Raw genomic sequence first — 25919 nt, forward strand, 5'->3', positions numbered from 1 at the left:
GGGCTGGAGGAACCAGTAAGAACTGGATGACAGGTGAACTAGCAGGCTGGCTGCCAACAGAAGAGGCAAGAGGCAGGTCTGCAGCCCAGGTTTTTACCGCTTCCACCCCAGAACTCTCACCCCAACAGCTGCCTGGCCCCCCATGATGGCCACAGAGATTCTTACGTGTACCAACTGGGGAGACTCCAGGGGCACAGGGAGAAGGGTGGCACACTGGCCGGAAGTGGGAGTTTTTGTATTGGTGTAGGTCCCCAAATGTCCCCCCAGCCTGTACCCTAGTGTAGAGACTGGTTCTGACAGTCTAATGACATGCTCTCTGATTGTAGTCCAGTTTCTGTTTTGCTGACACTTGGGGCTGGAGTGAACGGAGCCTCTTGTGCACTTGGAGGTGTTAGTTAATTGGCACTTCTGTCCTTGGGTAAGTAGAAGGGAGGGTTTCTCGCCCCTCCTTTGCCATCAGGGAGTATCACCCTGCTTCCTCTTTACCTCAGTTATGGTCTTTACCAACAAGGCCACTTTGTTTTTATACCTTATCTAATAAATTCAAGAATACTATATTTATTATGGCTGTGAAGTACTATATCTGGATTTTTCAGTTTAAAGTCTTGTTTTAAAAGCTCTTTTCAGGTCTTGTGCCCTTCTCGTTAGATTTCCTTACAGGTTTTGCTGGAGGTGCTGATGCTTCCTTTCCTTTGCTGACCAGGGTGGTCCTCACCGCTACCAAGGTTCACTCTGTGGTCACTCAGAAACCAGCTTTAGGGCCTTCTGCTCAGCCCCATGTCTGCACCTTGTCCCTGGCCCCTTGGAAACGGCCAAGACTAGCAGTCCCAGCCAGGGCCCAGGTGGGTGGGAACGGAATGACTGCAGAAGGGCGCAGTGAGTGTGGAGCCCGGCTGGGGTGCCTGAGTGCCCTGCCGTGCTCTGCCCTGCCGTGCATTCAGCACGCGGGCGGGGTGGTGTGGGGAGTCACAGCTCCAGTGTCCATCGCCCTGCCTGCTTCGGTTGTCCATCGCAGCAGGTACTGGCGCCACTTGGCTAGGGCAGAGCAGCCTCCACCGCGCTCGGCCACGTCTTTCCCGCACCAGCAGCGCTTTGATGTGGAGGCTCGAGCGGAGCCGGCCCCGACACAGCGCTGGCTCAGCCCAGTGTGGGAAGGCCTGTCCTCAGCGGATACAGACCCGCCACCGCCGCCTCTCCCTCTCCCCGTGAGCGCTCTCGCTGCAGGGAGGCGCTCCGGGGAGCCCGTCCCGCCTGGGCAGCCCCTTCCCTGGGGCTCTACAACACGGATGGATGCGACCCCCCGGGCGCCAGGGAGGGCGGTGGAGTCGGCTGGCCCGACTCTATCCCCGCTCTCCCAGCTTCGTGCGTGGGAGCTGGCGGCTTCCCGGCCCGGGGCGAGGCGGGCCGTGCCGCGAGGTGTGCAGCGCGGGCTCGCGGGGGGCAGCAGGTGCCGGTGTCGGTGCCGGTGCCGGCCCGGGGGAGAGCCGTGGACACACGCGGAGGGCCGGCCCGGGCCCATGGCCCGGCTGCCACCCGCCCTCAGCACCGGGCCCGGGACAGCTCCGGAGCCTTCAGCACCGGGCGCGGGACAGCTCCGGCGGGGCGGGCGCTGCCGGGCACAGAGCGGCTGCGGGGCCGGGCCGGGCCGGGCCGGGCCGGGCCGGGCGGGGGCAACCGACGGGCGGCCCCGGGTCTCGCTGCCTCCCCGGGCGGCCCCCCCGCCGGGCCCCTGCCCCGCTGAGCGCCCGGCCCCGCCTCCGCCCGCCCCTCCCCTCCCCTCCCCTCCCCTCCCCGCGCCGGCCCTGCCCCCGGCCCGGCTGCCGGCGGCGGCGCTGTGCTCGGCGCGGCTCGCTCGGCTCCGCAGTCGGCGCGCCCGCCCGGCAGTGCGCTCGGCTCGCGGGAAGGGAAGATGGCGGATCGCGCGGAGATGTTCTCGCTCTCCACCTTCCACTCGCTCTCCCCGCCGGGCTGCAGGTAGGGCCGGGACCCCCGCTGCGGGCCGGGCCGGGCCGCGCCGCGCCGTCAGCCCGCGTCGCCGGCTCGGGGGCCGCCCCTGGCCCCGCGCCCGGGACGGGGCCTGCCGGGGGGGGAGGCCGGCGTCTGGGGGCGCTGCCCGCCCGCCCGCCCGCCCGCCCCGCCCAGGCCTGGGATGCCGAGGCCCAGCGCGGCCTGGCTGGGGTGCTCCGCACTGCGGGCCGGGGCCGGGGCCGGGGCCGCGCTGCGCTGCGGGGCTGGGTGTGGGTGGCGGAGCCCGGTGCCTCGCCCCAGGTCCGGGCGCTGCCGGCGGGGTGGGGGCGCGCCCTGGGGAGGAGCCCCTGCCCCCTCCCCGTGCAGGGCAGAGGTGCCCCCTCCTCCCCCGACGGCCCGCCAGCCCGGGGGGCACAATGGAGGCGATGGAGGCGGAGGGTGGGTCGCGGCCCCGCTCTCGAGGCCCGGGGCAGCGCGGTCCGGTGCGTCTCCGCCGCCGTCGCCTGGGCCCCGCATCGCTCCCGCGAGTGCCGCGGCCGGGCCCGGCCCAGTCCTCCGTATCCCGGCCCGTCCTTGGGATCCCCGGGAGGTGACCCCCCGCCCCCCCTTGTTTGCTGGCGCGGGCGCTGCCCGGCTCCCATTACACAGCAGCAATGCACCAGCGCATCCCCCCCCCCGGCTGGGCCCGGCCCGGCCCGGCCCGGCCCGGGGAAGCTCCAGGCCTCCGTTAGGCACAAGCACCTTCTGGCCCAGCCTCGCTCCCCGCATGGGCCGCAGCCGGCCTGGGAGGGCGCTCCGAGCCTGCGGCCCCCTCCCACCGCCGGAGCCGCACGTCCGCCGGGAGCGGAGCCGGCTGCTGGGAGGCAGGTTGCTATCCAGGCCGCAGCTGGGCGATAAACAGGGAGTGCTGCAGGTGGGGAGGGGGCTCTCCTCTGCCTCCTGGGCCTGGGCTGCCCTGGGGCAGGTGCTGGGCATCTTCTCCTGCGAGCTGTGCAGCCCGGGCTCCTTGGGGCTGTGGTGCCTTTTGTGCCTCCCTCCACCACCCCAGGGGCTCCTGAGGATGGCTTGCTGCTCCTGGCCCTCCCTAGATCCCTTTTGGGCTCAGCGGCTGTTGTGACAGGATGGCTGGCACAGTGATGTTCCCAGAGCAGAGGCACACACTGACTGGGGATTGAGCTGGGCATCTGGCCTGCCCCCAGCCTTGTTGCCCCTAAGGTGCAATGGGCAGCTGCTCCCCTGGGCTGCCACAGCTCTTCCTCCTTTTCTGAGGTGAGGGCTGGCTGGACTGGCATCTCCCTGCAGGGTCTCTGGCTTGAGAACCAGAGACAGGGTCACACATGCCCCTTAGCAGCAGCTGCATGACCCAGGAGGGGCCGCACCCTCCCACACGGCCTGTATTTCCCCACTGTGATGGTGTGACCCAGACATCCTGGGAAGATGGGCACTGCTCTGGCCTTGTGGTGGCCTCTGGTGCCTCCTCTCAGCAGGGCCTGGTGTCCATGCCAAACCAGAGGGCCCTGGAGAGGGGGCAGAGCAGCCAGGGCCTGTGAGGCTCTGCATGCATTGCTGGGATGTGGCCAGGCCTGCTCTGGGCAGCTGAGCAAAGCTGCAGGTTTCTGGGGCCCTGATCCTGCAGTGTCAGCCAGCCAGACCAGTGCCTGCCTCTGGGTTTGCTCCCACTGGCCTTGGGAGACAGGGAGCCTGGAGGAGGGTGCAAAGGTGGGGCAGGAGGCCACGGGGGGATGGGGTAGCAGCTGAGGGCAGGACCATCTGTGGGGCAGGGGCTTCCTGAGCTTGCCTCATGTAGCCCCGTGCTCCAGGGCAGGGATGGAGCTGGGGAGCCATGATGGGGCAAGCAGGCAGCATACTGAGTGCAGGAGCCTGTGGTTCTTTCAGCCTGCTTTGGCACATGGTTTTACCTCCATTCTGCCTGCCAGTGCCTGGCCCCTGCAGCAGGGAGCACCTCTGTCCATGTGGCGTTGCTTTTGCTCAGGCCTGATGGGGCTGTCCCCCGCCTATCTCTGCTGCAGGCAGAAGGCAACACCAGCATCCAACCTCCTGTTGGTGCAAAACCAAGGAAGTGATTCTTCCACTCTACTTAGCATTGGTGAGACCGCGGCTGAAGTACTGTGTCCATTTCTGGGTGCTGAACTTTAACAAGGATATGGTAAAGTTTGAGAGAGTCCAAAGAGCCACCCATATGATTAGAGACTTGCACGGCAAGCCATACAAGGAAAGGCTGAGGGACTTGGGACTCTTCAGCCTAAAAAAGAGAAGGCTGAGAAGGGACTTGGTAACAGCTTACTACTACATCAGAGTACATCAAGGGCTCAGTGAACAATGGTTCACCAGGGCACCCTTGGGGGAAAAACAGGAGTAATGGCCACAAACTCCTGGAAGATGCACTGTTTAACATCTTCATCAGCAACTTGGATGAGGGGGTGGAAAGCACGCTGTCCAAGTTTGCTGATGACAGTAAGATGTGGGGCGAGATGGACACAGCTGAAGGGAGAGAGAGAGGCTGCAACTAGATTTAGACAGACTACAGAAGTGGGCAGACGAGACTAGGATGGGGTTCAACGCAGACAAATGCAGGGTGCTGCACCTGGGGAGAAGGAATCCACAGCACACATACAGGCTGGGGAGTTCCCTTCTTGAAAGCACAGGGGCGGAAAGGGATCTTGGAGTCATTACTGACTCCAAGATGAACATGAGCCACCAATGCCAGACCGCAGCCAGCAAGGCCAGCCATACCCTGTCATGCATCCAAAGGAGCATCTCAAGCCAGTCCAGAGAGGTGATCCTCCCCCTCTATGCGACTTTGGTCAGGCCTCAGTTGGAGTACTGCGTCCAGTTCTGGGCACCGCACTTCAGGAGGGATGTGGCCAGCCTGGAGAGGGTCCAGAGGAGGCCACCCGCTTGGTGAGAGGGCAGCAAGGCAGGCCCCACGAGGAGAGACTGAGGGACCTGAACCTGCTCAGCCTCAGCAAGAGGAGGCTGAGGGGGGGGACCTGGCGGCTGCCTACAAACTCATCGGGGGGGATCAACAGCAAACAGGCAGAGCCCTTTTCTCCCCAGCACCGCCCCGGGTGAAGAGGAACAATGGTCATAAGCTGATGGAGAATAGGTTTAGGTTGGAGATCAGAAGGCAATATTTTACAGTTCGGGTGGCCAAAATCTGGAACCAACTTCCCAGGGAAGTGGTCCTGGCCCCTACCTTGGGCATATTCAAGAGGAGGTTGGACGATCACCTGTCTGGGGTCTTGTGAACCCAGCATCCATTCCTGCCTGTGGCAGGGGGTCAGGCGAGATGATCTGTTCAGGTTCCTCCTGACTCTAGCTACTATGATACTATGATGACGGTTTCAGGCTCAACATTAGGAAAAACTTCTTCACAGTTAGGGTGTCCAGATTGTGGAATAACCTCCCTCCAGATGTGATGCAATCACCTGCCCTGGAAATCTTGAAGAGGAGACTGGATGGTCACCTCACTGGGGTCAGCTGACCCCAGTTGTCTTTACTGCTTGGTGCAGGGGCTGGACCCAATGATCTTCTGAGGTCCCTTCCAGCCTTACAATCTATGAATCTATGGTGCTTTATACCTGGTGTGGGCTAAATGCCTTGTCCATCCCCCTTGCCTGTCTGTCCATCCATCCATCCATCCCCTCATGATGCAGCAATGAAGGGGCAGAGCAATGATGGTGCCCAGATCTGGCTCCATAGAGCTGCTCCAATCCCGGCCTGTGGGAGGTGGTTTTGGGCCCACCTATGGCAGCCCTGACAGACAACGCCTCTGGGCATGTCTGAGCTACGACTTCAGGGTGTCTGCAAGGGCCCAGCAGGCAGCCCCTGTTGCCGTGCGGGCCCCAAGGCTCCCAGACCCTGCCCACATCAGGGCCCAAGGACCCCAGGGCTGACCCCACCAGGGCACAGTACCGCCAACCCTTTCCCATGCAGGGCAGCCTCTGCAGTGCCCCCAGCACATAACAGTCTCCTGATGCCAGAGGCTAGGGGTGAGCCCATCTCCTGCACATGTGTGTGTGCATGGGTGTGTGTACACATACATTCTCACACCCATGCCCTCTGTGGGGCAAGAGGGGACCTTGGCTGCCCATTTCGCACCCACCCAGCAGCAGTTGCTGGCAGAGGAGATGGTCGTTCTCTCAGGCTGGCAGTGCTGGGTCCTGGCAGGAAAAGCCCGCAGGCCTTATGGTTTGGGGCTGCAGCCTGGGCACAGGGTGGCCAGCATTCCCAGCCATCCCTTCCAGAGCAGGGGGGCAAGAGCGACTGTCTGCTCACCCTCCCCATCTGCCACCAGCACTGGGGTACCTGCAGGTGCATGTCCCCCAGGCCTGGGGGTGGCACTGACTCTTGTGCTGTGTTTTGGTCCCTGTGCACCCAGGATCATGGATTTCCTCCCCCATCCAGGCCCTCCATGCAGGTCTCTGCAGTGCTGATCATGGGGCTCTGCTGGGTCAGCGGTTTTCCACCTCCCTCTCCTCCCCTCCCCTCCCCCTCCTGTGAGTCCTGGTGCTGACAGGCAGGATCAGGAGCCTGACCCAGGGTGCCAGAGGCCTGTGTTGCCCCCAGCGCTCCCCACCCCCTCCTCAGCGTGTTCCCTGTGGAGACGCTGTGCAGCGTGGCTGGTTGCTAAGGAGGGTTGTCAGGGGAACTGCTCTGGAAAAAACTAGGGTAGGTCTGAATCTACCTCTGCCAGTCCTGTGTTGGTCTGCAGGCGTGCATCTGTCCACTGGGGCTTGGCTGGATTGGGTCCTGTGGGGATCTGCACGGACCCTGCCACCCTCCGCCTCTTCGTGGGGCTGCATGTTTGCACGCGTGTGGATGGGTGCAGGCGTTGTACTGCTGCCTCCATTGCTGTCGCTGTGGCCTGACAGCTGCATCCCAAACACCTTGCTCTTGGCCTAGGTCTCCTCCCTCCTGCAGGGGTCACGCGTGTGTGTCCTGGTGCCTCCTGCGGTGGCAGGTGTGCCAGCACTGCCCCCCTACCCGCGCAGCAGCCCTGGCACCTGCCTCTCCAGGCGGGGGCTGCAGAGGGGCTGAGAGGCCTGGGCCCTGGTGCCAGTGAACTGGAGCTGCCTGCAGCTGCTGCCCCCATCTCCCTCTCCCCTCGCCCACCCCCCATGCAGCTGGGCTCTGGGCTCCTGAGGAAGGGGTGGGGGCTGGGGCCAGTGGAGTCGCAGGGCCAGGGCAGGGAGTGCCCTTGGTTAGAGAGTGCCATCGCCAGCACGGACTAGGGGATCCTTCTGGCCCCAGCCCCCACAGAGTTCTCAGGTCTTGGTAGGGGGCTGCTGCAGTGGTGCCCTCACCCATTTGGTGTGTTGCCAGCAGGGCCCTGACACGCACAATGAGGTGGCCCTGCCCTGGGGGGGCATTAGGATGGTGTCTCTGCTCTTGGGGGTTTGGCCTTGGCAGTGGGTGGTATTGGGCTGCAGGGGGAGGGGAGGCCTCTTGGCTGTGGCTGCATCAGGCCACGCTTGCTTCCGGCCTGACCTAGAAACTCCAGCTGTGCGTTGTAGCGGGGAGGGGCCAGTGCTGCTGCGCTGCGGCTGCCGCTGCCGCTGCCGCTGAGGGGCTGCTCTTGGGAGGAGCTACACATGGGACCAGGGCCGGGTCCCCTGGCTTCAGCATCAGTGGCATGGTGCAGGATGGGGACTTGCAAGGCTGGGCTGGAGGTGCTGGGAATAGGACTGAGCATGGGGACCAGCCTGGGCAGAAAGGGCACACTTGGAGAGCTGCTGTCAGTGGCTGAGGACCGGGATGGTCAGCCAAGACGTGTGGCCTGGGGGGCTGCACCCGGCTCTCTGCCCTGGTGACCTGTGCCCCGTTCTCTTCCCACTGACTGAGCTCCTGTTCCCTCCATCCCATGGCTGCTTTGCTGCCTCAGGGAAGCTGTGGGAGCTGCTGAGCTGTGGGGGGCCCCAGGTACATTCTGAGCCCCTGCATTGTCCCACAGAGGCCTTGTAGGCCCTGCTGGGCACAGCCAGCCAGAAGGAAATGGCATGTGGATGGGGACAGGGCTGTCGTCTTCTCCTCCCTCTGGCTCCTCATTCAGTGCAATGTCCTGGGATGTCAAAGCTTGGAGGAAGTTCCCAGGAAGAGACATCCTCCTAGAACATGGCTTTGGCTGCCTGGCAGGGGCTATCTTGGAGGAGGAGGGCACTGGAGGTGCATGGAAGGCACCAGGGAACACGTTCCAGGGGACAGAGAGCAGGCAGGGATGGGCGGACAGGGTGACTTGGGACATGGGAGCTGGCCTTAGCTCAGAAGAGGAAGCTAGTGGAACTTGGCTTGTTTAGTGCGGAGAAGCCGGCGGGGGGGCGTGCTGCCTATAAATACCCCGGGCAGAGGGAAAAGCTGTTTGTGCTGGCGGATGCTGCTGGCACCAGCACAAATGGACATTAATGGGCCCTGAGTCCACGCAGGCTGGAAGCAGCAGGAAGATTTCTCAGCCTGGTCAGGGAGTTGTGGAGCCATCACCATGGGGAACTGGAGCTGGGGGGTTCACGGGGGGGACTGTGTGAGGCAGCACAGTCTGGAATAGCGTTGCTGCTTCTCATGTTTGTCCCCGAGTCCCCTGGTGTCTGCACCGTCCTGGCCCTGGGATTGCACAAATGGACAGGAGTCTTGATTTCCTGCCTGGTCCCTCCTCAGGCATTGCCAGCCCCAGGGCTATGGGGAGACTTGGAAGCAGGAGCCCAGGGCAGAAGCCAGGAGGCAAAGCAGAGGATTTCCCTTAATGCTTTAATCTCATGAAGTTTAAGCTGCTTCTGGGCTGTGGGCACCAAGCCATGGGATGGAGGGGGGCCCAGATGGTATCTGCAGGGGCAGGGGGCTGAGGCTCTCTGGCTGTCAGGCGGCCAGCCCCGTGGGATGGGCTGGCATCCAGTGGACTTGAGACCAAAGCATCTAAATGTGTTGCTGAAGGAAAAACTAAGAGCAGTGTGGATGTGCCACCCTCCTCAGCAGGCCTTGGCCAAGGCTCCCCCCTGCCATGGAAACCCAGGTGCATTATGGGAGCTGTATAAGGCATCTATGGTGCCATGTTTCCTGATGGGAAAGTATTTCATCCTCATGGGTCGGGCTGTTCTGTCTCTGTGCCTCCCCCGCGGGGTAGGAGGGCAGCGCCTGGCCTGTGGGCACCAAGCCTGGGAGGAAGAGCCCCAGGAGCTGGGCTGTAAAGCTGCTGATGCCAACACATAGTGCTGGTGGGACGTGGCTGGTGCCCTTGGGCACCACAGGGCTGGGCTGTCACAGAGCACCAGCCACTGTGGTGTGGGGCCAGCAGGGCCCAGGGAGAACTGACAGGGATTAAAGCAAGCAGCCTCTGGAAGGGCTGAGATTATTGGTTGAGGCTACAGCAAAAATAAATCCCAGCTGCTGCGGAGGCCTCCTCCTGCCCCCTATACCTGCGTGTTGGGTACAAGGACACGTCCTGGGGGTTGTGGGGCAGGACGGGAGGCAGCTGCTGTGCCACAGGGTTGTCACCACCTCTGAGCAGCCTGATACTTTCCTTACAGCAGCAGCTCCCAGGGCACTGGGACTTGGGGGGCTCTGCTCTGAGCAGCAGAACAAATGGGCATGGGCTCCCAGGCATGCAGCAAGCCTGGTGCAGCCAGTGGGGAAGTGACTTGGCCTCAGGTTCTGGGGGGAAGGTATGCCTGCTGACCTGCTCGGGGCCAGTGATCCCCAGGAGGGAAAGCACAGCTCTAAGCGTGCCCACCTGCCCGTCTGTCTAGCAGGTCTCGGGTTCATGAGAGGTCCCCTGGAGATGGTGTTAGTGTGTGAGACCGGGCAGGGGGAGTCTGCTGTGAGACCACAGCAGATGCCAGCAGCAGCATTCCCTGCTGCTCAGGACACCAGTATGGGTCTAGGGCTAGGGCGGTGCCTGGAAAGAGGCAGGTCATGGTTGGGAGCACGGGGCTTGAGTTCATGAGGCACAGGAGCATGCCCCATAGGCACAGGGGGCAAGAGCAGGCAGGGCCCCACAGCAAATGGTGTGCAGCTAGTGCGAGTTGGCAGGAGGCTAGTGCATGAGCAAAGGAAGCTGTGGGGGCAGCCTGGGGGTTGGCAGTGGCAGGCAGGTGCAAGGGGCTGGTCAGAGGCACGTGTCTATGACAGGGGCCTGTCCCACCCCTCCTGGGGCTCAGCCAGATTTGTGGCACCCCGGATCCCATTGGGATGGACAAGGCCCCAGCAGCAGCCTCCCAGTGCTCAGAGGGCTGCTGTGCAGGAGAGGGTAGCAGCTCCCAGCCACAGGGGCAGGACCAGGCAGGGGCAGGTGCAGCACCAGGCAGCTCCCTCACTGTCAGGCCCTTGCCCGGGCTGTGTCCTTCTGGAGTGTCTCAGGGCCAACACATCCTGCCTTGGTGCCAGGGGCTGGGCTCTCATGGCCCCTTCCCTTCCCCTGGTTCCAGGGTCCATCATTTCTGTGGCTGAGCTCCTGACCTCACCCGCCTCTTGCAGGCCTCAAGCAAAGGCATGGGAAGGCTGGCCTCCAGGGTCTGGGCTGCCAGCTCCAGGGTGCTGGGAAATGACAGGGGGTCAAAAGCTCCTCTCTGCCCATAGCACTACGGCCTTGTCAGGGCACCCAGGGGAGGGTAGTGTGCTCTCTCTATGCTGGGAGCTGAGAGGAGATGGAGGGGCAGCAAGCTGGCTGCAGGCATGGGTGGAGCCCAACAGGGCCAGGCTGGCTTGGTGGGGCGAGCGGTTGGGAGATGCAGGTGAGCCACGTGCCAGTCCCTGCCCCAGTTCCTGCAGAGGCCTGGTGGGGCCGGCACCGCCCCTGCACCCTGACCCCAAGCTGCTTCCCCGCGTGGAGCCTTGGGGCAGGAACCCATGGCTGCATCACCTTGTGGCCACCCTGACCACCCCGCACTGGCTCTCACTCTGCCCAGGCCCCCACAGGACATCAGCCTGGAGGAGTTTGATGACGAGGACCTGTCAGAGATCACAGACGACTGTGGTATTGGCCTGAACTATGACTCAGACCATTATGAGAAGGTAAAGGGGGGTGTACGGTGGGGAGGGGCTGGCGGGGACCCGGGGCTGGGTGTGTTGGCAGGGGGGGACACTCAAAGCTCTGGCTGGTGTGACCCTGTGTGTGTGGGGAGGGGTATTGTGGAGGTGGCGTGAGCCTGACCCACAGTGGCACTGGATGATGTGGGCAGCTCCACATCCAGCCTGTGTCTGTGGTCCTGGAGGAGGCAGGTGCATCAGGGCAGGCTAAGGCCAGGCTGTAAGGACGGTCGGGGTCACCGGGGCCAGCCTGTGCCGGGTCCCTGGCGTGGATCTTGCTCTGCGTGGGTGCCAGGGGGTGGGTGCCTGGTAGTGAGCCCGCACAGCGTGGAGGCTGGGGACACTGATGGCTCAGCGTTCCAGTCACGGGAGCTGCTGCCGAGTCAGTACCGAGCTCCCGCCTCTGGCTCCGCTGACTTAGCTGCTCCGCACCACAGGGACGCCGTGGGCACAGGACAGGTGGAGGCCCTGGGGCCAGGACCGTGGCACGGGGCCTAGCAGCACAGCCAGCGTGAGGGGCAGGGGAAAGGGCCAGGGCCAGTTCGACACAGGGACATGTGGGGCCGGATGGACATGGGGGTGGGGAGGGCAGGACAGGACATATGAGGTCAGCTGCACATGGGGCTGGGAAGGTGGGATGCACGAAACTGACTGGATCTGGGGATGGGGAGGCCAGGACGCCTGGGGCTAGCTGAACATGGTGGGCGGGGTGGGGAAGGTCAGGCCTGTGCCCTTGTGCCACAGGGCTCCCAGCCAGCCCATGCTCTGGGCCCCAGCAGGCAGGTAGGTGCAAGCTGGGCCTTCACTCCGTGTCCCGACTCAGGACTGCCTGGTGCTGGAGCGCTGCGAGCAGCCGCACCCCGTCTGCACCTTCCAGGATGACTTCCAGGAGTTTGAGATGATTGATGACAATGAAGAGGAGGAGGAGGAGGAGGAGGGGAACGAGCTGGATGCACCCCCATCACCCTCAGCCTCCCCCATCCCCTCCCCAGCCACTGAGGACACCCAGAAGACACGGCCCACCACACTAAACCTAACTGTGCCTGGCACCCAGGTGAGGGCTGGGGCAGGGGTGGGGGCTCTTTTCTGTGGGGTCTCTGCTGGGGGACCTCGGGGAGGGAGGGAGGTCCCTGCTTGTAATGTTGTGGGGAGCAAGGTAGGGTATGTGTCGGGGGGAGCAACAGCTGGATGAGTGGGGGGTGCAGCTGTGGTCTCTGCAGTGCTGTGGGTGCTGTGAGGTTGTCCAGTGTGCCCCAAGCAGGCAGAGGCACTTGTGTAAAGGGTGGCCCCATGCCCAGTCCTTGTAGGGCCATGAGCATCCAAGGGAGGCAGCTGCAAGCAGGCAGGTGTTTGGGGGTGTGTGGGGCATGGCTGCCATTGCATGGGGACAGAGCACGCATGTCTGGACACTGTGCACAGTTCTGGGCTCAGGTTGCTGGGGCTGGGGTGCCAGGCTGGGGAGAGGAGGTGTAGTAGTCCAGCTCATGGGGCCTGGCACAGCAGGTCTGATCCTTGCTGATACATGTGCCTGAATGCTGGTGGGTGGGGGCTGATGCCAAAGGGTGAGTCTGGCCAGGAGCCAGGCCCTGGGTGGCAGAGCTCTCTGGCTCATCTCAGGCAGTTGCTGTGGGAATGGAGCCCTGCCCTTCCGGCTCTATCCCCATCCTGCTCAGAGCAGGGGTCTTGCCATGTCCGTCCTGGGCCAGGGGCAGGCCACCCTGCTGTGACTGCATGGATTGGCAGGGGTTCCTGTCAGCCCTGGAAGGGTAGGTCATGTGGAGTGGGAAGGGCTCCGGGTGCTGGGCACAGGGGTGGTTTGGGGGGATCTGGAGTCCTCTGCTGTAGTGCTGGATAGCCCTGCTTGGTGCCTGGCAGTACAGAGCTGGTCCCTTCCTTCTCGGGATGTGGCTCCTCCTCTCAGTCTTTGCCTGTGGTTGGAGCCCCTGACACCTGTTCCCCTGGCCCAGCCATGGCTGCTTCTGGATTCCCAGCCCCTGATCCCCTCCCCTGGGGATTATTGCTCCATGCCTACTGGCCCACAGAGCTCCTGCCAGGAGCTTATCTGCAGGTGTTGCACACGTGCACATGCCCTTGCTCCTTCTGGATGAGTGGTCTTGGCACAGGCTACTGTCAGCTCTGTGCTCTGCCCACCCCTGAGCACTTTGCATGTGACTTGCTGGGCATCACATCCCAGCCAGGCCTCCATAATGCTGCTGCCCAGGCTCAGGGCCTCTGCAATGGCCACAGCCTGGGTGTTGCCCCCTCCCCCCCAGCGCAGGGCTGCCAGGGCCCTATGCGGGGAGGAAGCACTGGGCAGCAGTTGACTGGGGCAGTTCTGCACAGCTCAGCTTGCTTCCAGCCCAGGGGTCATGGGTTCCTAGGGTAGCTCTGTTGCAGATCCTCTGCTGCCATGTGCATGTGTGTGAGTGCACATGTGTGCCTTGGAGGGTGAATGGGTAGCTCCTGCGTGTGCTGGAGCTCATGTGCAAGGTGTGGGGGAGGGTGTGAATATGTGTTAAAAGGTGAGGGCTTATGTACACGTATGTTTGTGTGTGGTGATGGGCAAAGGAGCGCATGTACACATGTGCATACATGTACACACAGGTGTTCTGGGGGCTGTGGGGTCCTGGCGTGGTGCTGCCTGTGTACCTTGCCTTTGAGCTCTCCTCTGCCAGGTGAATCCCCAGCCACACGGGGCTGGGTCTGTGGGCTCTACTTGGTGTACTGGTGGGGGGCTCCCTGGTTGCCTCTCTGGGAGTGAAGACCCTTGTGACCTGCCCCAAGCACCTATCACAGGGCCAGACCTGGACACCATGCTGCTGACATGCCATGCTGATGCACCCAGCAGCTAGACCAGACATCCTTTGCCTCCAGCTCCTCGCTCTCTTTCTGCCTTTGCTCTCTTCCCCTTATCCCATGGCCACTTGAGGCCCCTAACGGCTCTGCCTCTTCTCTCTCCCACCAGGATTCCCTGAACAACAACGGCAGCTACCCACCTCCGGCCCCTGCCCCAGCCCAGCGGGCCACCTGGCAGGAGACCCTCCTCCACTCCTCTTCCTCCTCTTCCCCCCCTCGCGTTGGTGAGTACCTATCTTCCCTCCCTGCCCCCCTGTCCACTGCCTCAGCTCCAGGGTGGGGGTCTGTCCCAGAGGGTGGGGGGCATGTTGGTGTGTGGAGCCCAGCTGTGGGGTGGCAGGGGGCGGGGTGGGCATGGGGCTGAGGGAGCCAGGATGCTCTGGGGACAGGCCCTGCAACAGATGCACTAGCCCCCAGGGCCCTGGCTGTGCCAGGGAGGGCCAGCCCATGCCAGTGCCCCCTGCCCCCCCACGTGCCTCCTACCTTGGGCAGGGTCCTGCTGGGGGTCCCGGGCGAGCACAAAATGCTTCTTGGAGCTGCATCACCCTTGGGCATGTGAAGGGAACCTTGGGCATGTGGCCCATGGGAGCCAGCACCGGGCACTAAACCCACAGGGATGGGAAGGGCAATGGCTCTAGGTGCTCACTTTGGGTCCATGGATTAGTGACTTTGTGGCTACCCCCTGCCTGGCTGCATCCCACCTCCTTGCCCTGTTGGGAGCCACCTGTCAATGCACAGGCCCTTCCCTCACCCAGGATAGGGGATGGGGGGGAGCAGCACATGCTCCCTGCAGTCAGCCAGAGGGGCCGGCTGGGTGGCCAAGACGCCTTGAGAGTGGAGCTACAGCAGGGGCCTGGGGGCTGAGACGAGCTGTGGAAACTGAGTGCCTGCTCCCACCCCTGGGTGGCAGGGGCAGAGTGCAGGGAAGGGTGGAAGTTCCCCAGAAATGCAGTAACTCCCCCAGCAGCAGATCTCCAAGGAGCTCCACAGATTCCCCACACCCTGGGCCTGGGCACCTGCTCCTCCCGTGGTGCTCAAGGCTGTCTCCAGGGCATGGCTGGCCCCCTTCTATTGCACACGTGGACATGGGTGCATGCAGCAGCTCCTGACCCTGCCCAGCCCTGCTCAGAGCAGCTAGTGGAGTCTGGTTCCCTGTGGCAATGGTGTGACTGCCCCAGTGCTCCCATTGAGCAGAGGGCAGCGAGGTGCCTGCCGCTTGCCGCACTGATCTTGGCTCTTTGCACTTCCTCCACAGGGCACTTGTCTCCTGCCCACCTGTGTGTGCAGGATGGACCTTGCCTGGAAAGCCAGCAGGGCCTGGGGCCAAGCGTGGGGGGCACAGGGCAGGGTCCGTCTCCACTCAAATCCTCCCTCTACGACCTGGAAGGCAACAGACACGAGTCCCTGGCATGTGTTAACCAGGCGCCCGAGAGCGCCGGGGAGGATTATAACATGAACATCATCACCGTGCCGCACTCCCCTGCCCAGCTCTGCCCACCGCCTCCTGAGCCATCTCTCTCTCCAACAGGGCCTGCTGCCCTGCCTCGCCTGGACCCCGGCACGGATCCCCGGAGCCCTGGTGCCAGCCCCCCACTGCCTGGCGCCCTGGAGACCTGCTGCATGCAGTCAAAGCCAGACGCAGCCAGCAGGAGGGAGAAGCAGCATCCCGGGGGAGAAGGGAGCCCCATGGAGGGTGCAGTGCAGGAGGCAGGGCTGGGCGGCCCTCAGGATTCCCCCATTGCCCTCATTGACCAGTCCAGCACCCCACTGTCTGAGGAGGAGCTGGCCAAAGGCTACGGAGACCCTGGGGTCGGCGTCTTCACAGACCGGAGTGATGGGGAGGGCCCACAGCCCCTGGGGGCCTCTACATGCCGCAAGGGGCTGACAGAGCAGCTGAGCTCAGAAGGGGAGGGTCCTCTTGGTTGCCGGGCCGGGCTGCCCTCGGGCTCCTCGGAGACCACATCACCGTCATCAGACCCCGGCATCGAGGCTGACATGACCAGCCGGAACGCCAAGCCCTTCCTGCCCTGCAGCCGGCACAGCGAGGACCTTAGCTCGCCTGGCTCCGACTCGGACGTGGAGGGGGAGCTAGAGGCAGCATTCGGCTCTGGGGGCCGCCTGGTCGGCAACATGATCTCCTCCATCTCGGAGACAGAGCTGGACCTGAGCAGTGACAGCAGCAGTGGCCGCTCATCCCACCTCACCAACTCCATTGAGGAGGCCAGCTCCCCCGCCTCAGAGGCTGACCTGGAGGCTGAGCTGGATGCCCCGGGCATCCTGGGCATCAAGGACGCACTGCTGTTGGACACCGGCAAGGAGGAACCAGAGTCAGCACTGCCAGGGGAGCCACTGGGCAGTGAGCGGAGCATGGTGCGGAGGCAGAGCCTGGCTGACCTGAAGATGGAAGACTACTATGACAGCCTGAGCCCCGAGGACTCCTCGGTGCCTGCCGAGCAGACGGATTTGTCCATGCCCAGCCCCCTGGACCTGGCCATTGACCCTGACCACAGCCTGGAGAGCATCCGCCGCTCCTTCTACCTGCCTGTGGGACCCAAGCTCCTGCCTGCGGTGGATGACGAGGAGGAGGAGGAGGAGGAGGACAACAGTGAGTATGACTCGGACTCAGAGTCAGAGCCTGACCTCAGTGAGGACTCTGACTCTCCCTGGCTGCTCAGCAACCTGGTCAACAAGATGATCTCAGAGGGCTCCTACCCCATCAAGTGCCCAGACGAGTGCTTCCAGCAGTCCCACTCCCTCTGCGACACTATCTCCCCAGCCTCTGACCTGGAGCCTGAGATCCTGGGAGAGGTGCTGGATGGGGAGCCTGGTCCACAGGAGCCACCAGAGCCACCTGCGATACATCATGCCCAGCAGGGCATTGAACTAATGGATATGGAGACCCTGCGCAGCACCCTGCAGAGCGCTGAGGACGCCAAGCCCGCGAGCGCTGGCCCTGGCAGGGCCCCGGTCCCACCCCTGCCTGGAGCCGGCCCCTACCTGTTCATGAGCAACCCAACACGTGACACCATCACCCCGGTGTTCCCCGGGCGCCGCCGGGGCAGCACCAACCTGCGGGCCAGCCCAGGCTGCTGCACTGCCTCTACCAAGAGTCCCCCAGGTGCCCCTGAGGGCCAGGAGCCCAGCACAGAGCCAGTGGCCAGGCCCGAAGACTGGGCTGTCGACAAAGATCTGGACTCGGGCATCCTGGAAGACAACGACATGATTGACGACATCCGGTTAGAGGCCCTGGGCCAGGGCCCCGGTGCTCTGGACGTGTCTACGGCCAAGACCAACCGGTGCTTCACCATGGCTTACTCTACCGATGAAGATGATGCCCCTTACTTCGGCAGCCTGAAGGGCTCCCCCTTCTGTGAAAGCCCGGATGGCCTGGAGGGGGCCCTGGGGCTGCCGCCACCCACCCGGCCCCTGGACGCATCGCTGGTATACGACTCCATCAAGTACACGCTGGTGGTGGATGAGGACACACAGCTGGAGCTCGTGAGCCTGCAGCGCTGCACTTCGGCACTGAGCGACGATAGCGAGGAGCTGTTGCGGGCCGGTGGCCCTGGGGACGGGGATGAAGACGAGGATGCGGACACGCTGGGTGATGGGCTGGCAGCCTGTGACAGGCCCAGCTCCTCTGAGGACTCCTCACCTGAGGCCGACCTCCAGTTCTCCAAGAAATTCCTCAATGTCTTCGTCAACAGCACGTCCCGCTCCTCCAGTGAGTGTCCCTGCTCCCCCTCCCCTCCCCTGTGTCTCTGACCAGTCCAGGGCTATGACCCCCCCACCCTCCTGATGCTGTCCCTTGGCCCACCTGCACCATCCGCGGGGGGCATCTCAGTCCTCCCACATGGCTCCCCTCTCAGCAGCTGCCCCAGTGCCCACCTCCATCCCTTACTGCCCCATGAGCAGCATCAGGGAGACCTGGGACTGGGCAGGGGTGGGTGAGACTTGGCACCCCATGGCCTGCTGGGTGTTGGGGGTCACTCCATGGGCAGAGGTGACACACGGCTGTGGGGCAGCATGGTCTGGGTCTTCCTCCCCCATGTGCCCTGTACCCCTGGCTGCCATGATGTCCTCTCTGCTCCCCAGGCACTGAGTCTTTTGGGCTATTCTCATGCATGGTGAATGGGGAGGAGCGGGAGCAGACGCACCGTGCTGTCTTCAGGTGAGGAGCATGTCTGGACCAGTGCAGCCCCTGCCCCTGCCCTGGCCTGTGGGACCCTCTCCCCTCTGTGGACTGCCTACCTGTTCCTGCTTGTCTGCCACGGTCAGCTGAGGGCTGTCGTGGCATCTTCAGTCCCTGGCATTGCAGCTGTGGGGCAAAGGGCAGGTTGGCTGGGCCCGAGGCTCCTGGGCACCAGCGTTTCCTCCAGCCCTTACCCCCATCCCAGCAGCTGCCTCTGTCGGCAGGTTTATCCCACGCCATGAGGATGAGCTGGAGCTGGATGTGGACGACCCAATCCTGGTGGAGCTGGAGGAGGATGACTACTGGTACCGTGGCTACAACATGCGGACAGGTGAACGGGGCATCTTCCCAGCCTTCTACGCCCACGAGGTGGTGAGCCAGGCCAAGGACCTCATAGGTAGGTGAGCTCCTCCCACCCCAGGAGCCCTGGCTCCAGCCCTGGGACTGCCAGGGAAAGAGAGGGGTTTGCTGGCGCTGGCCCTGCCAGTGTCCCCTGGCTCACGCAGAGTCCTGTGCAGGGTCAGGCCTGGGGCAGGGCTACAGGGATCCTCTGCCCAGGGAAGTGTGGGCTTGGAGAAGCCCAAGGGAGGAGACTTTGGTGCCTGAACAGCTGCTTCCAAGAAAGGCTGAGGAAGTGCAGCCAGCCTGGTGGGAATGGGCAAGAGGGTCAGTAGAGGCCATGGAGCCCTGCCCCGAGCCTGCTGCCCTCCTGGGGGAGCCTGGTGCCACGAAGCCCTGGAAGGGGGTGCCTGCTGGCACCGGTGGGAGTCTCCAGGGATGGCACCTCATACCGGGTCCGGTGGTCAGTGACTCCCCTGACATGGAGCAGATACTGCTGCCAGGGTGGAGGATGCTGCTGATGAGGGGCGTGCTCGGAAATTCCTGGGATTGAGCCCACATGGCAGTGGGCTGCTGACAGAGCAGAGGGGAGCATGTTGCAGCCTCCTGGCAGGGGCAAGGAGAGCAAGAAACCCCATGCCTGTGAGGCAGGCCTGGCAGGGTGCAGGCAGTCATCAGTGCTAGGGAGCAAACCCGCCCCAGTGGGTACCATATGCTGGAGCCCTGACCCTGGTGTGGCGCAGTGGTGAGAGAGAAGTTGCAGTGGGGGCTGCATGGCTCCAGTCCAGAGGACCAGGTCAGGGAGGTGGGTCAGAGTCCAAGGTGGTGCTCATTTTGCCACCAAGTTAATTAGTATGCTGATGCCAGTGCTGAGTCCGTGTGGGTGGGGTGATGCTCAAGGGTTGCGGGAGAGGGGGCCTGGACAAGCAGGAGCCAGAGTCAAGGGTAGCACCAGTGCCAGCTGCTCCACTGGGGAGAGCTGCCCCAGCCAGGCCCTTAGCAGGGACTCGGGCCGCCCCCACAGGGAAGCAGTGGTGGGAAGAGGTTTCTGCAGCTGCCTCTGGGACAGCCCTGCAGCCTGTTGGTGGCCTGTGCTGGGCTTTGGGCTTGCCCCCAGCAGGGCATGGGACAGTGCAAGGGAGCAGGTAATGGGGAGGGCGGGACTGGGACTGGATAGCAGGGAGCTCCCCGCACTGGGCTGCGCTGCAGTCCCTGGGCAAGAGGGATGATGGGAGCCTGTTCCTTGGGCAGACCCCTGGAAAAGCACAGGGGAACAGGGCAGTCCCAGCCTCTGCCCCTGCCCCTGCCCCTGTATCAGGATGAGGGACCAGGGGTCTCACAAGCTTTCCTGTGCTCCCTCTTGCTACACAGCAGCCCGTGCCCACCCCCAGCCCAGGCCCAGCCGCACGCCCCAGCCCCATGGGCTGGCTGGCTTCCTGCAGGGCTTGCTGCCTCTCTTTGCAGGCCTGAAGAGGAACCCGTGCTGGGTGGAGCGGTTCAACGTGCAGTTCCTGGGCTCCGTGGAGGTGCCATACCATCAGGGCAATGGCATCCTGTGCGCTGCCATGCAGAAGGTGGGGCTGGGGCCGCAGGTGCCAAGGACAGGGCCATTGTGCTGCCAGGGACTTGCTGCTGTGCCCTGAAGGAGGGGTGGGGATGTTGGGGGGGGTTGGGGTGAGCCTCCCCAGCAGTGGGTGCTGTGGGGAGTGGGGCAGGGGCTCCGGCTTGGGCACTGTGCCTGGATACTCTGCCCCCAGCCTGTCCCAGCAGGATAAGACGTAATGGCAGCTGAAGGGGAGACACGGTCCTTAGAGAATAAGGGGCACTCCCAGTGCAGGCTGTGGGGTGTTGTGGTGGGGACGGGCCTGTAGGCATCTGGCTCTGGGCTTTGTGCTGCTGTAGAGTCAAGACCGCACGGCAGCAAGTGATGAGGACAATGGGCCTAACTAGGCTGTTGGGGGGGCGGGGGGGCGGCAGCAGCCAGGACGCTGTTTTGGGTGCAAGTGATGCTGTGGGGTGCCGGCGCTGGCGTGGGTGTGGGTGGAGTGGTGAGAAGGGGCTGGCTTGGACCGCAGGGGACGTGGGGCTTCCCTGATGCCATGTGCTGAACCCAAGGTCCTGCATCTGGGAACTGGAACATGCGTCACCCATGGCGGCAGCGTCGGAGCTCTGGGAAGCTGTGACAGGGCTGGGGCAGGTCACAGCTGGATCCGTCAGAGCAGTGGCAAGAAGAGCTGGGCCTGTGGGGGTGGGGCAGGGGCCGGGGCACAGCTGGGGCAGCCTGCCCATCCCTCAGGAGCTGGGGAGGGCCCGTGGGGAGCAGGAGCGGCCAGGATCAGGCAGTGAGGTAGCAGTTGTGCCATCAATGGCCTTGGGAGCAGGAGGGGGAGTGCCAGCCACATCCTGCCTGGGCCAGCACTGGCAAGGGGCCCCGCTGTGCTGGGCGTGCTGGGCCAGCGCGGGGCAGGGCTGTCCACAGTCTCCAGTGCCCAGTGGGGTGCCAGGGAGGCCCTGTTGGCCATGCATCATGGGGCATTGCGCTCCTGGCCTTTCCAGATTGCCACCACCAGGAAGCTGACGGTGCACCTGCGCCCGCCGGCCAGCTGTGACCTGGAGATCACACTGCAGGGCATCAAGCTGATTTTGACAGTCAACGAGTACAGCAGGGAAGAGGAGGTGAGCACAGGATGTTGTTGGGAGAGTGTGGAGGTCGTGGCAGCAGGGTGAGGACGTTGGCCCTGCTCTTGGCCTAGGCCGGGCTCCTCATGCTGGGTGCAGACGGGGCAGCCCTGCACAAGGGACCTGGGCGGCTGCCAACAGGCTCAGCTGATGCAGCTAGTGCTGCCCCAGGGCTGGGGCCTGCGCTTGCTCAGTGTGGGTTGTGGGGTAGCTCTGAGGCAGAGAAGGAGGGGTGGACAGGTTTGACTTTCCCCTCCTGGGAAGGCTGGGGGATGTTGGCTCCTCTGGACCAGAGGCCGAGCTCTGACATGCAACCACTTCCTGCAGTTTGAGCGCTGCAGCCACTTCTTCCAGATGAAGAACATCTCCTTCTGTGGCTGCCATCCCCGGAACAGCTGGTGAGAGGCCCCAGCCACGCTGACTCGCGGGCCCCACCCCAGGGCACTGGGGGGCAGAGGGTGCTCCGACCCTCCCCTGTGCATGGCCTTGCCCTGTCCCAGACCAGCTGAGTTTCCAGGGAGTTGTGCCCCATTCCCACCAGATGTCTGGTGATGGTGGCCTCATGCCCTGAGACCTGCCATCCGGGGAAAACATCAGGGAGTACGGGGTTCCCTGCTCCCACATCCCCCTGCCCCTGCCAGGAGTGCTTCAGCCCGGGGCTCCTTGCTGCGGCATCCCCGTGGGAGTCTCTGTTCTGATCCCCCGTGTCTCACAGCTACTTCGGGTTCATCACCAAGCACCCCGTGCTGAGCCGCTTTGCCTGCCACGTCTTCGTCTCCCAGGAGTCCATGCGGCACGTCGCTGAGTGTGTCGGGTGAGCATGGGGCTGGGGAGAGGGACTGCCCCACAGAGCATGGGGGAAGCCGGGAGGGCCTCAGAGCTAGGGAAGGGCGGAGGAGAAGGGTGAGCCAGGGTCCTCCAGCTTTCGGTAGTCAACATGATGGGGCTGGCCCATAGCTGGGCTCCGGGGGCCAGTACTGGGAGTGGTGCCTCAGGCTGTGGCTGGGCTCTGGGTTGCTGGGGCTGGGGTCTGCAGTGGTAACCCATCCCATGGCCAGGCTCTGGGCTAGTGTGAGGCACCCCAGCCCGTGGGCCCGTGCCCTGGCTCACCGGGGCCCTTGCCTTGCAGCCGAGCATTCCAGGAATACTACCAGGAGCACCTGGAGTATGCCTGCCCCACAGAGGACATCTACCTGGAGTAAAGGAGCGAGTCACTGGGTCTTGCTTCCGCGCCCCCGCCCAGCCCTGCCAGCGCCCAGAGACTCTGCAGGACCCTGCTGCCTGCTGGCTCGGCCTTGCTGCCCCAGCCCCAGCCCCAGCCCCAGCCCTGGCCCCAGCTCAGTGGGGTCGCTGCACACCCTTGCTGCCTTGCTGGGGGCCGGGGCTGGGGTGCAGGTGTCCTACCAGCAGCAGCCCAGGCAAGGTGGGAGGTATTGGTGTGGGGCATCCGGACACCTGGCCCTTGCCTGGATGGAGGTTGGGGGGCAGCTGGGAGCTGCTGCCAGGAGGCTGCTGTTCTGCATGACCAAAGCGAATACATTGAGGACTCCGGGGCCATATGGTGCCTGGGGAGCAGGGGCTGCTGGGTGAGTGTGGGGACCAGGGAAGTGGGGAGGGGCTGCCGGGGTGGGGGAGCTGTGGGCAGGGACCATCATGCGGTGGGTACCTGGCTGGGAGGGGCAGGAGGAGAGCAGAGGAGGGGGCCCGGTGGGGAGGAGCATCGCTGAAGGTCCCTGGGCCCTGAAGCCTGCCTCTGGGCAGGCACCTCCCAGCTCTGCAGCCATGGGAGCTCCACACAGTGCCAGGGATGGGGCAGGGGTGGGCATGGGAGTTGCGAGCCTCTCATGTGGGGCCACCAGCCCCCTGCCATGGCCCCATATGGAGCTGCTGCCCAAAATACCCACAACAGCATTGGTGCCACAGGCCTGTGGCTGGTGCTTCCATCTCAAGGAGTGTGGGACACATCTCTAGTCCTTCCTTCCCCTGCATGGGCACGGGAGGTTGGGGCAGGGAGGAGCTCCAGGCCCCAGTGTCCCGTGGCCCCTGCTGGTGCCCCCATCCCCGTGGCTCCAGGTCATGTCCACATGCTTGTCCATGGCAGCTTGAGTGTGGATTGGGTTTTGCCTCCCCCTTGGCCCCCTCATACCCCCGGCCTTGTCCAAGTGCTCTGAACTGTGTGAGTGTGAGTGTGAGTGTGAGTGGAGGGGGTGGATGGCTTTCCCAGCCTTTCTCCCAGATCATCCCAGTCTGGCTTGGCAGCACCTGGATGACCAACCCGCAGCCTGTGGGATGTCAGGGGGTCCCTGCAGCTCAGCACCTGCTCCCGGCACCTTTTGGGGTCTGTGCCGTGTCATGCCTCTCCTGAGAGGAGCTGGCCATGTGACCTGGCCGGTGCTCCCTTTCTGGGGGCTGCCTGCATGCCAGGCAGCTGGAGATGGGTGCTAGGACCAGGCTGAGGTCAAGAGGGGGAGTAATTCCTGGCATGAATGTGTTTGCCCCCAGGAGCAAGGCCTCTATCCAGCCCCCCCAGGGCAGCTGATCAGGGCAGCCCCACACTCACCTGGCCCCCTGCCCATTGCCACCCATCTGCACCCAGCCCCAGGGCCCTCTGCGAGTGGACAGAGGCATCCTTGGCAGCTGGGCAGGGTCCGTGGGCTGGTCCCTGCTGCTGCCTTCGGGTTGCTCAGGGTGCGCGGCTGTGCCCCCCCACATGTACCCCCACTGCTGTGCCTGGTGATTTCTTTTGCTTGCCGGCCCCGCGTTACCTCCGGTCCGTGCTAGTTTAGTGACTATAACTCCACGCCGCTCGCTGTACCAATATTTATCTGTAACTGTACACGACAGGAGAACTACCGCGCAACCGTATCTTGTACAAAGCCCCAGCCCCAGGCCCTCACTGCCTTGTCATCCAGTCCGTCTTTCAATAAAATATATGCTTGGTGTGACTGTGTGCCCGCGCCCCTCTCCTGCCTGGGGTCAGCAGGGGCCTTGTGAGGGGTTGCGGGGGGTGATGCTGCTTGGAGGAAGCCGAGGGCAGCATCCATTCAACGCCAAACCTGTGGCTGCGGAGGCCAGCACATTCGTCTCAGGAGCGGACGGCACTGCTTGCTGTGGACAAAGCCTGGACCAGGGGCAACATGGGCAGCCAGGGCTGTTGGCTGGGGCGTGGGGCTGCAGCCTTTAGCGTGCAGCTTGGCTTTGTCCTTTGTGCCGTGGAGTGTGGAGCCCCCCCCAGCTCAGACGCAACCGTAACTGCAGGGCCCATATGCATCATCACCCTGAGCTCGCTGTGTGGGCAGGACATGGGGCCCTTGATGTGAGGCCGGGCACCCCACAGCACATTGCCTCAATGCCCCCTCCACTGCTGGCTGTCAGCCCAGTCTGTGACATTGCCCTGGCCCTGGGGGTGTCTGACGTATCCGCAGGAGTAGCACTGCGGGGCCAGAGTGGGCAGGGGACCACGGGTGGGGGGCTGGATATGGGAGTAGGGGGTGGGACAGGGAAGGAGGGCAGCACCCTGACACTGGCCTTCTCTCCTGTGTGTGGCCCAGCCCGGGCATCGTGCTCAGACCCCTGTGAGCTGGGAGAAGCAGGGAGCGCTGGGTGGGGCGCTGGGTACCTGCTGCCTGCAGGGCTGAGTCCAAAGCAAAGCCAGTGCAGGGGCTGTGGGATGTGGTGGGCCTGGAGCCACTGGGAGGGGCTTGACCCCCCCCGGCCCATAACCACAGCTGGCCGGGGGGAAGGGATGCTGGCACCAACAGGGACAATGGGCACCAGAGCATGAGGGGACGACTGGCATGAGCGGTCAGGCTGGGAATGGGCCAAAGGGCCTGTGTCATGGGTCAGGGCTGGGGGAGGAGTGGGGCATTGTGAGGGGGGCTTCCCATGGGCCCCGAGGGGAGGGGGAGCCAGCCCTCATGGCAGTGCACAACCCTGCGCGGGGGAGCCACAGGCCGGCTGTGCTGCCGCAGGGGCCCTGGCGCCTCGGCCCCCAGGGCCCGCGTTCAGGACGGGCTCCCCAGGGCCCCTTGCCAGGGGCAGCCCAGGGCAGGTATGCTGGGGTGGGGATGTTGGCAGCAGTCACGGTCCCCGACCTTCCTGGGGTGGGTCAAAGACATCGGTGGTTTGGAGTCTCGAGCCTGGGCCTTGTGCGTGGGGCTCGTTAGCCCTGTGATTAGGAGCAGGCCAGACGGATGGGGTTCGCACTCACTGGCACCTCCTGGGCAATTGTGGCAGAGTCGTGGCACCTCGTTCGGCCACGTGGAGATGGTTTCTGCTGTTAGTGCCACTCTGCCTTCTCTCTGTGCCCACGTATGTGCACAGCCTGTCCCACAGCTGGCCCTCTTCAGCTGCCCCAGCCCCTCCCAGCTGGCCTGGTCCATCCCCATCCTTGCCCCCACAGCCCCTACCAGCCTCTCTCTGCTTGCTCGGGTCCCCCCAGCCCCAGGGTCTGGTGCCCTTGCTGCCAACCTGCCAGGCTGTCCCAGCTCGGCTGCCGGAGGAGCCAGTGGAAGCAGGAGGGAGCCGGAGCTGCCCCCACCCCGCAGGGCTCTGGCTGGAGCAGCTGTGCCTATAGCCCAGCCCCTGGCTGGCAGCTCTGTGGGTGCGAGTGTCTTGCTGCTGCCCCCACCCCATGGTCACACTGCTCCCTCTCCCTGGTGCAAAGTGCTGGCTTCTCCGGGCCGGGCCTGTCTGCCATCGTTCTGCAGCCTCACGCTCCCCGCTCACCTCGGGGAGTTGTCCAGCCCAGCCTGAGCGCTGCTCGCCAGAGCATCCTCCTTTGGCACCTCACAGAGGAAGCAGTCCCTGCCTGGGGGCCCTGTGGACAGCAGCAGTAGTAGCACTTCGC

The 25919-nt window shown here is 64.0% G+C and overlaps 1 protein-coding gene across 3 annotated transcripts; it reads left to right on the forward strand.

Moving 5' to 3' along the window:
• Positions 1-1802: 1802 nt before the first annotated feature.
• Positions 1803-24015, forward strand: MAPK8IP2 (mitogen-activated protein kinase 8 interacting protein 2). Of its 3 annotated transcripts, none has more exons than XM_059725564.1 (12): positions 1803-1974; positions 10884-10989; positions 11828-12058; positions 13970-14084; positions 15116-17584; positions 17956-18031; positions 18277-18449; positions 19856-19965; positions 20948-21067; positions 21398-21468; positions 21786-21884; positions 22200-24015. In XM_059725564.1, the coding sequence occupies exons 1-12, from the start codon at positions 1910-1912 to the stop codon at positions 22270-22272; spliced, it is 3708 nt and encodes a 1235-aa protein (XP_059581547.1). In that variant the 5' UTR covers positions 1803-1909; the 3' UTR covers positions 22273-24015. The 3 variants fall into 3 exon arrangements, with proteins under 3 accessions (XP_059581547.1, XP_059581548.1, XP_019353208.1); XM_059725565.1 differs by having other exon boundaries at positions 15389-17584; XM_019497663.2 differs by lacking the exon at positions 1803-1974 and having other exon boundaries at positions 10904-10989; positions 11784-12058.
• The last annotated feature ends 1904 nt before the right edge of the window (positions 24016-25919 follow it).

Source organism: Alligator mississippiensis, chromosome 4 (assembly GCF_030867095.1).
Source record: "Alligator mississippiensis isolate rAllMis1 chromosome 4, rAllMis1, whole genome shotgun sequence".
In the NCBI taxonomy this organism is placed as follows: domain Eukaryota; kingdom Metazoa; phylum Chordata; order Crocodylia; family Alligatoridae; genus Alligator; species Alligator mississippiensis.

Bases quoted from the DNA above. Each gene is read 5' to 3' on its own strand.
- MAPK8IP2 (XM_059725564.1), top strand. From the start codon at position 1,910: ATGGCGGATCGCGCGGAGATGTTCTCGCTCTCCACCTTCCACTCGCTC. The intron at 10,990-11,827 runs GTAAAGGGGGGT...GTCCCGACTCAG, and splicing joins ACTCAGACCATTATGAGAAG to GACTGCCTGGTGCTGGAGCG. The intron at 19,966-20,947 runs GTGGGGCTGGGG...TGGCCTTTCCAG, and splicing joins TGTGCGCTGCCATGCAGAAG to ATTGCCACCACCAGGAAGCT.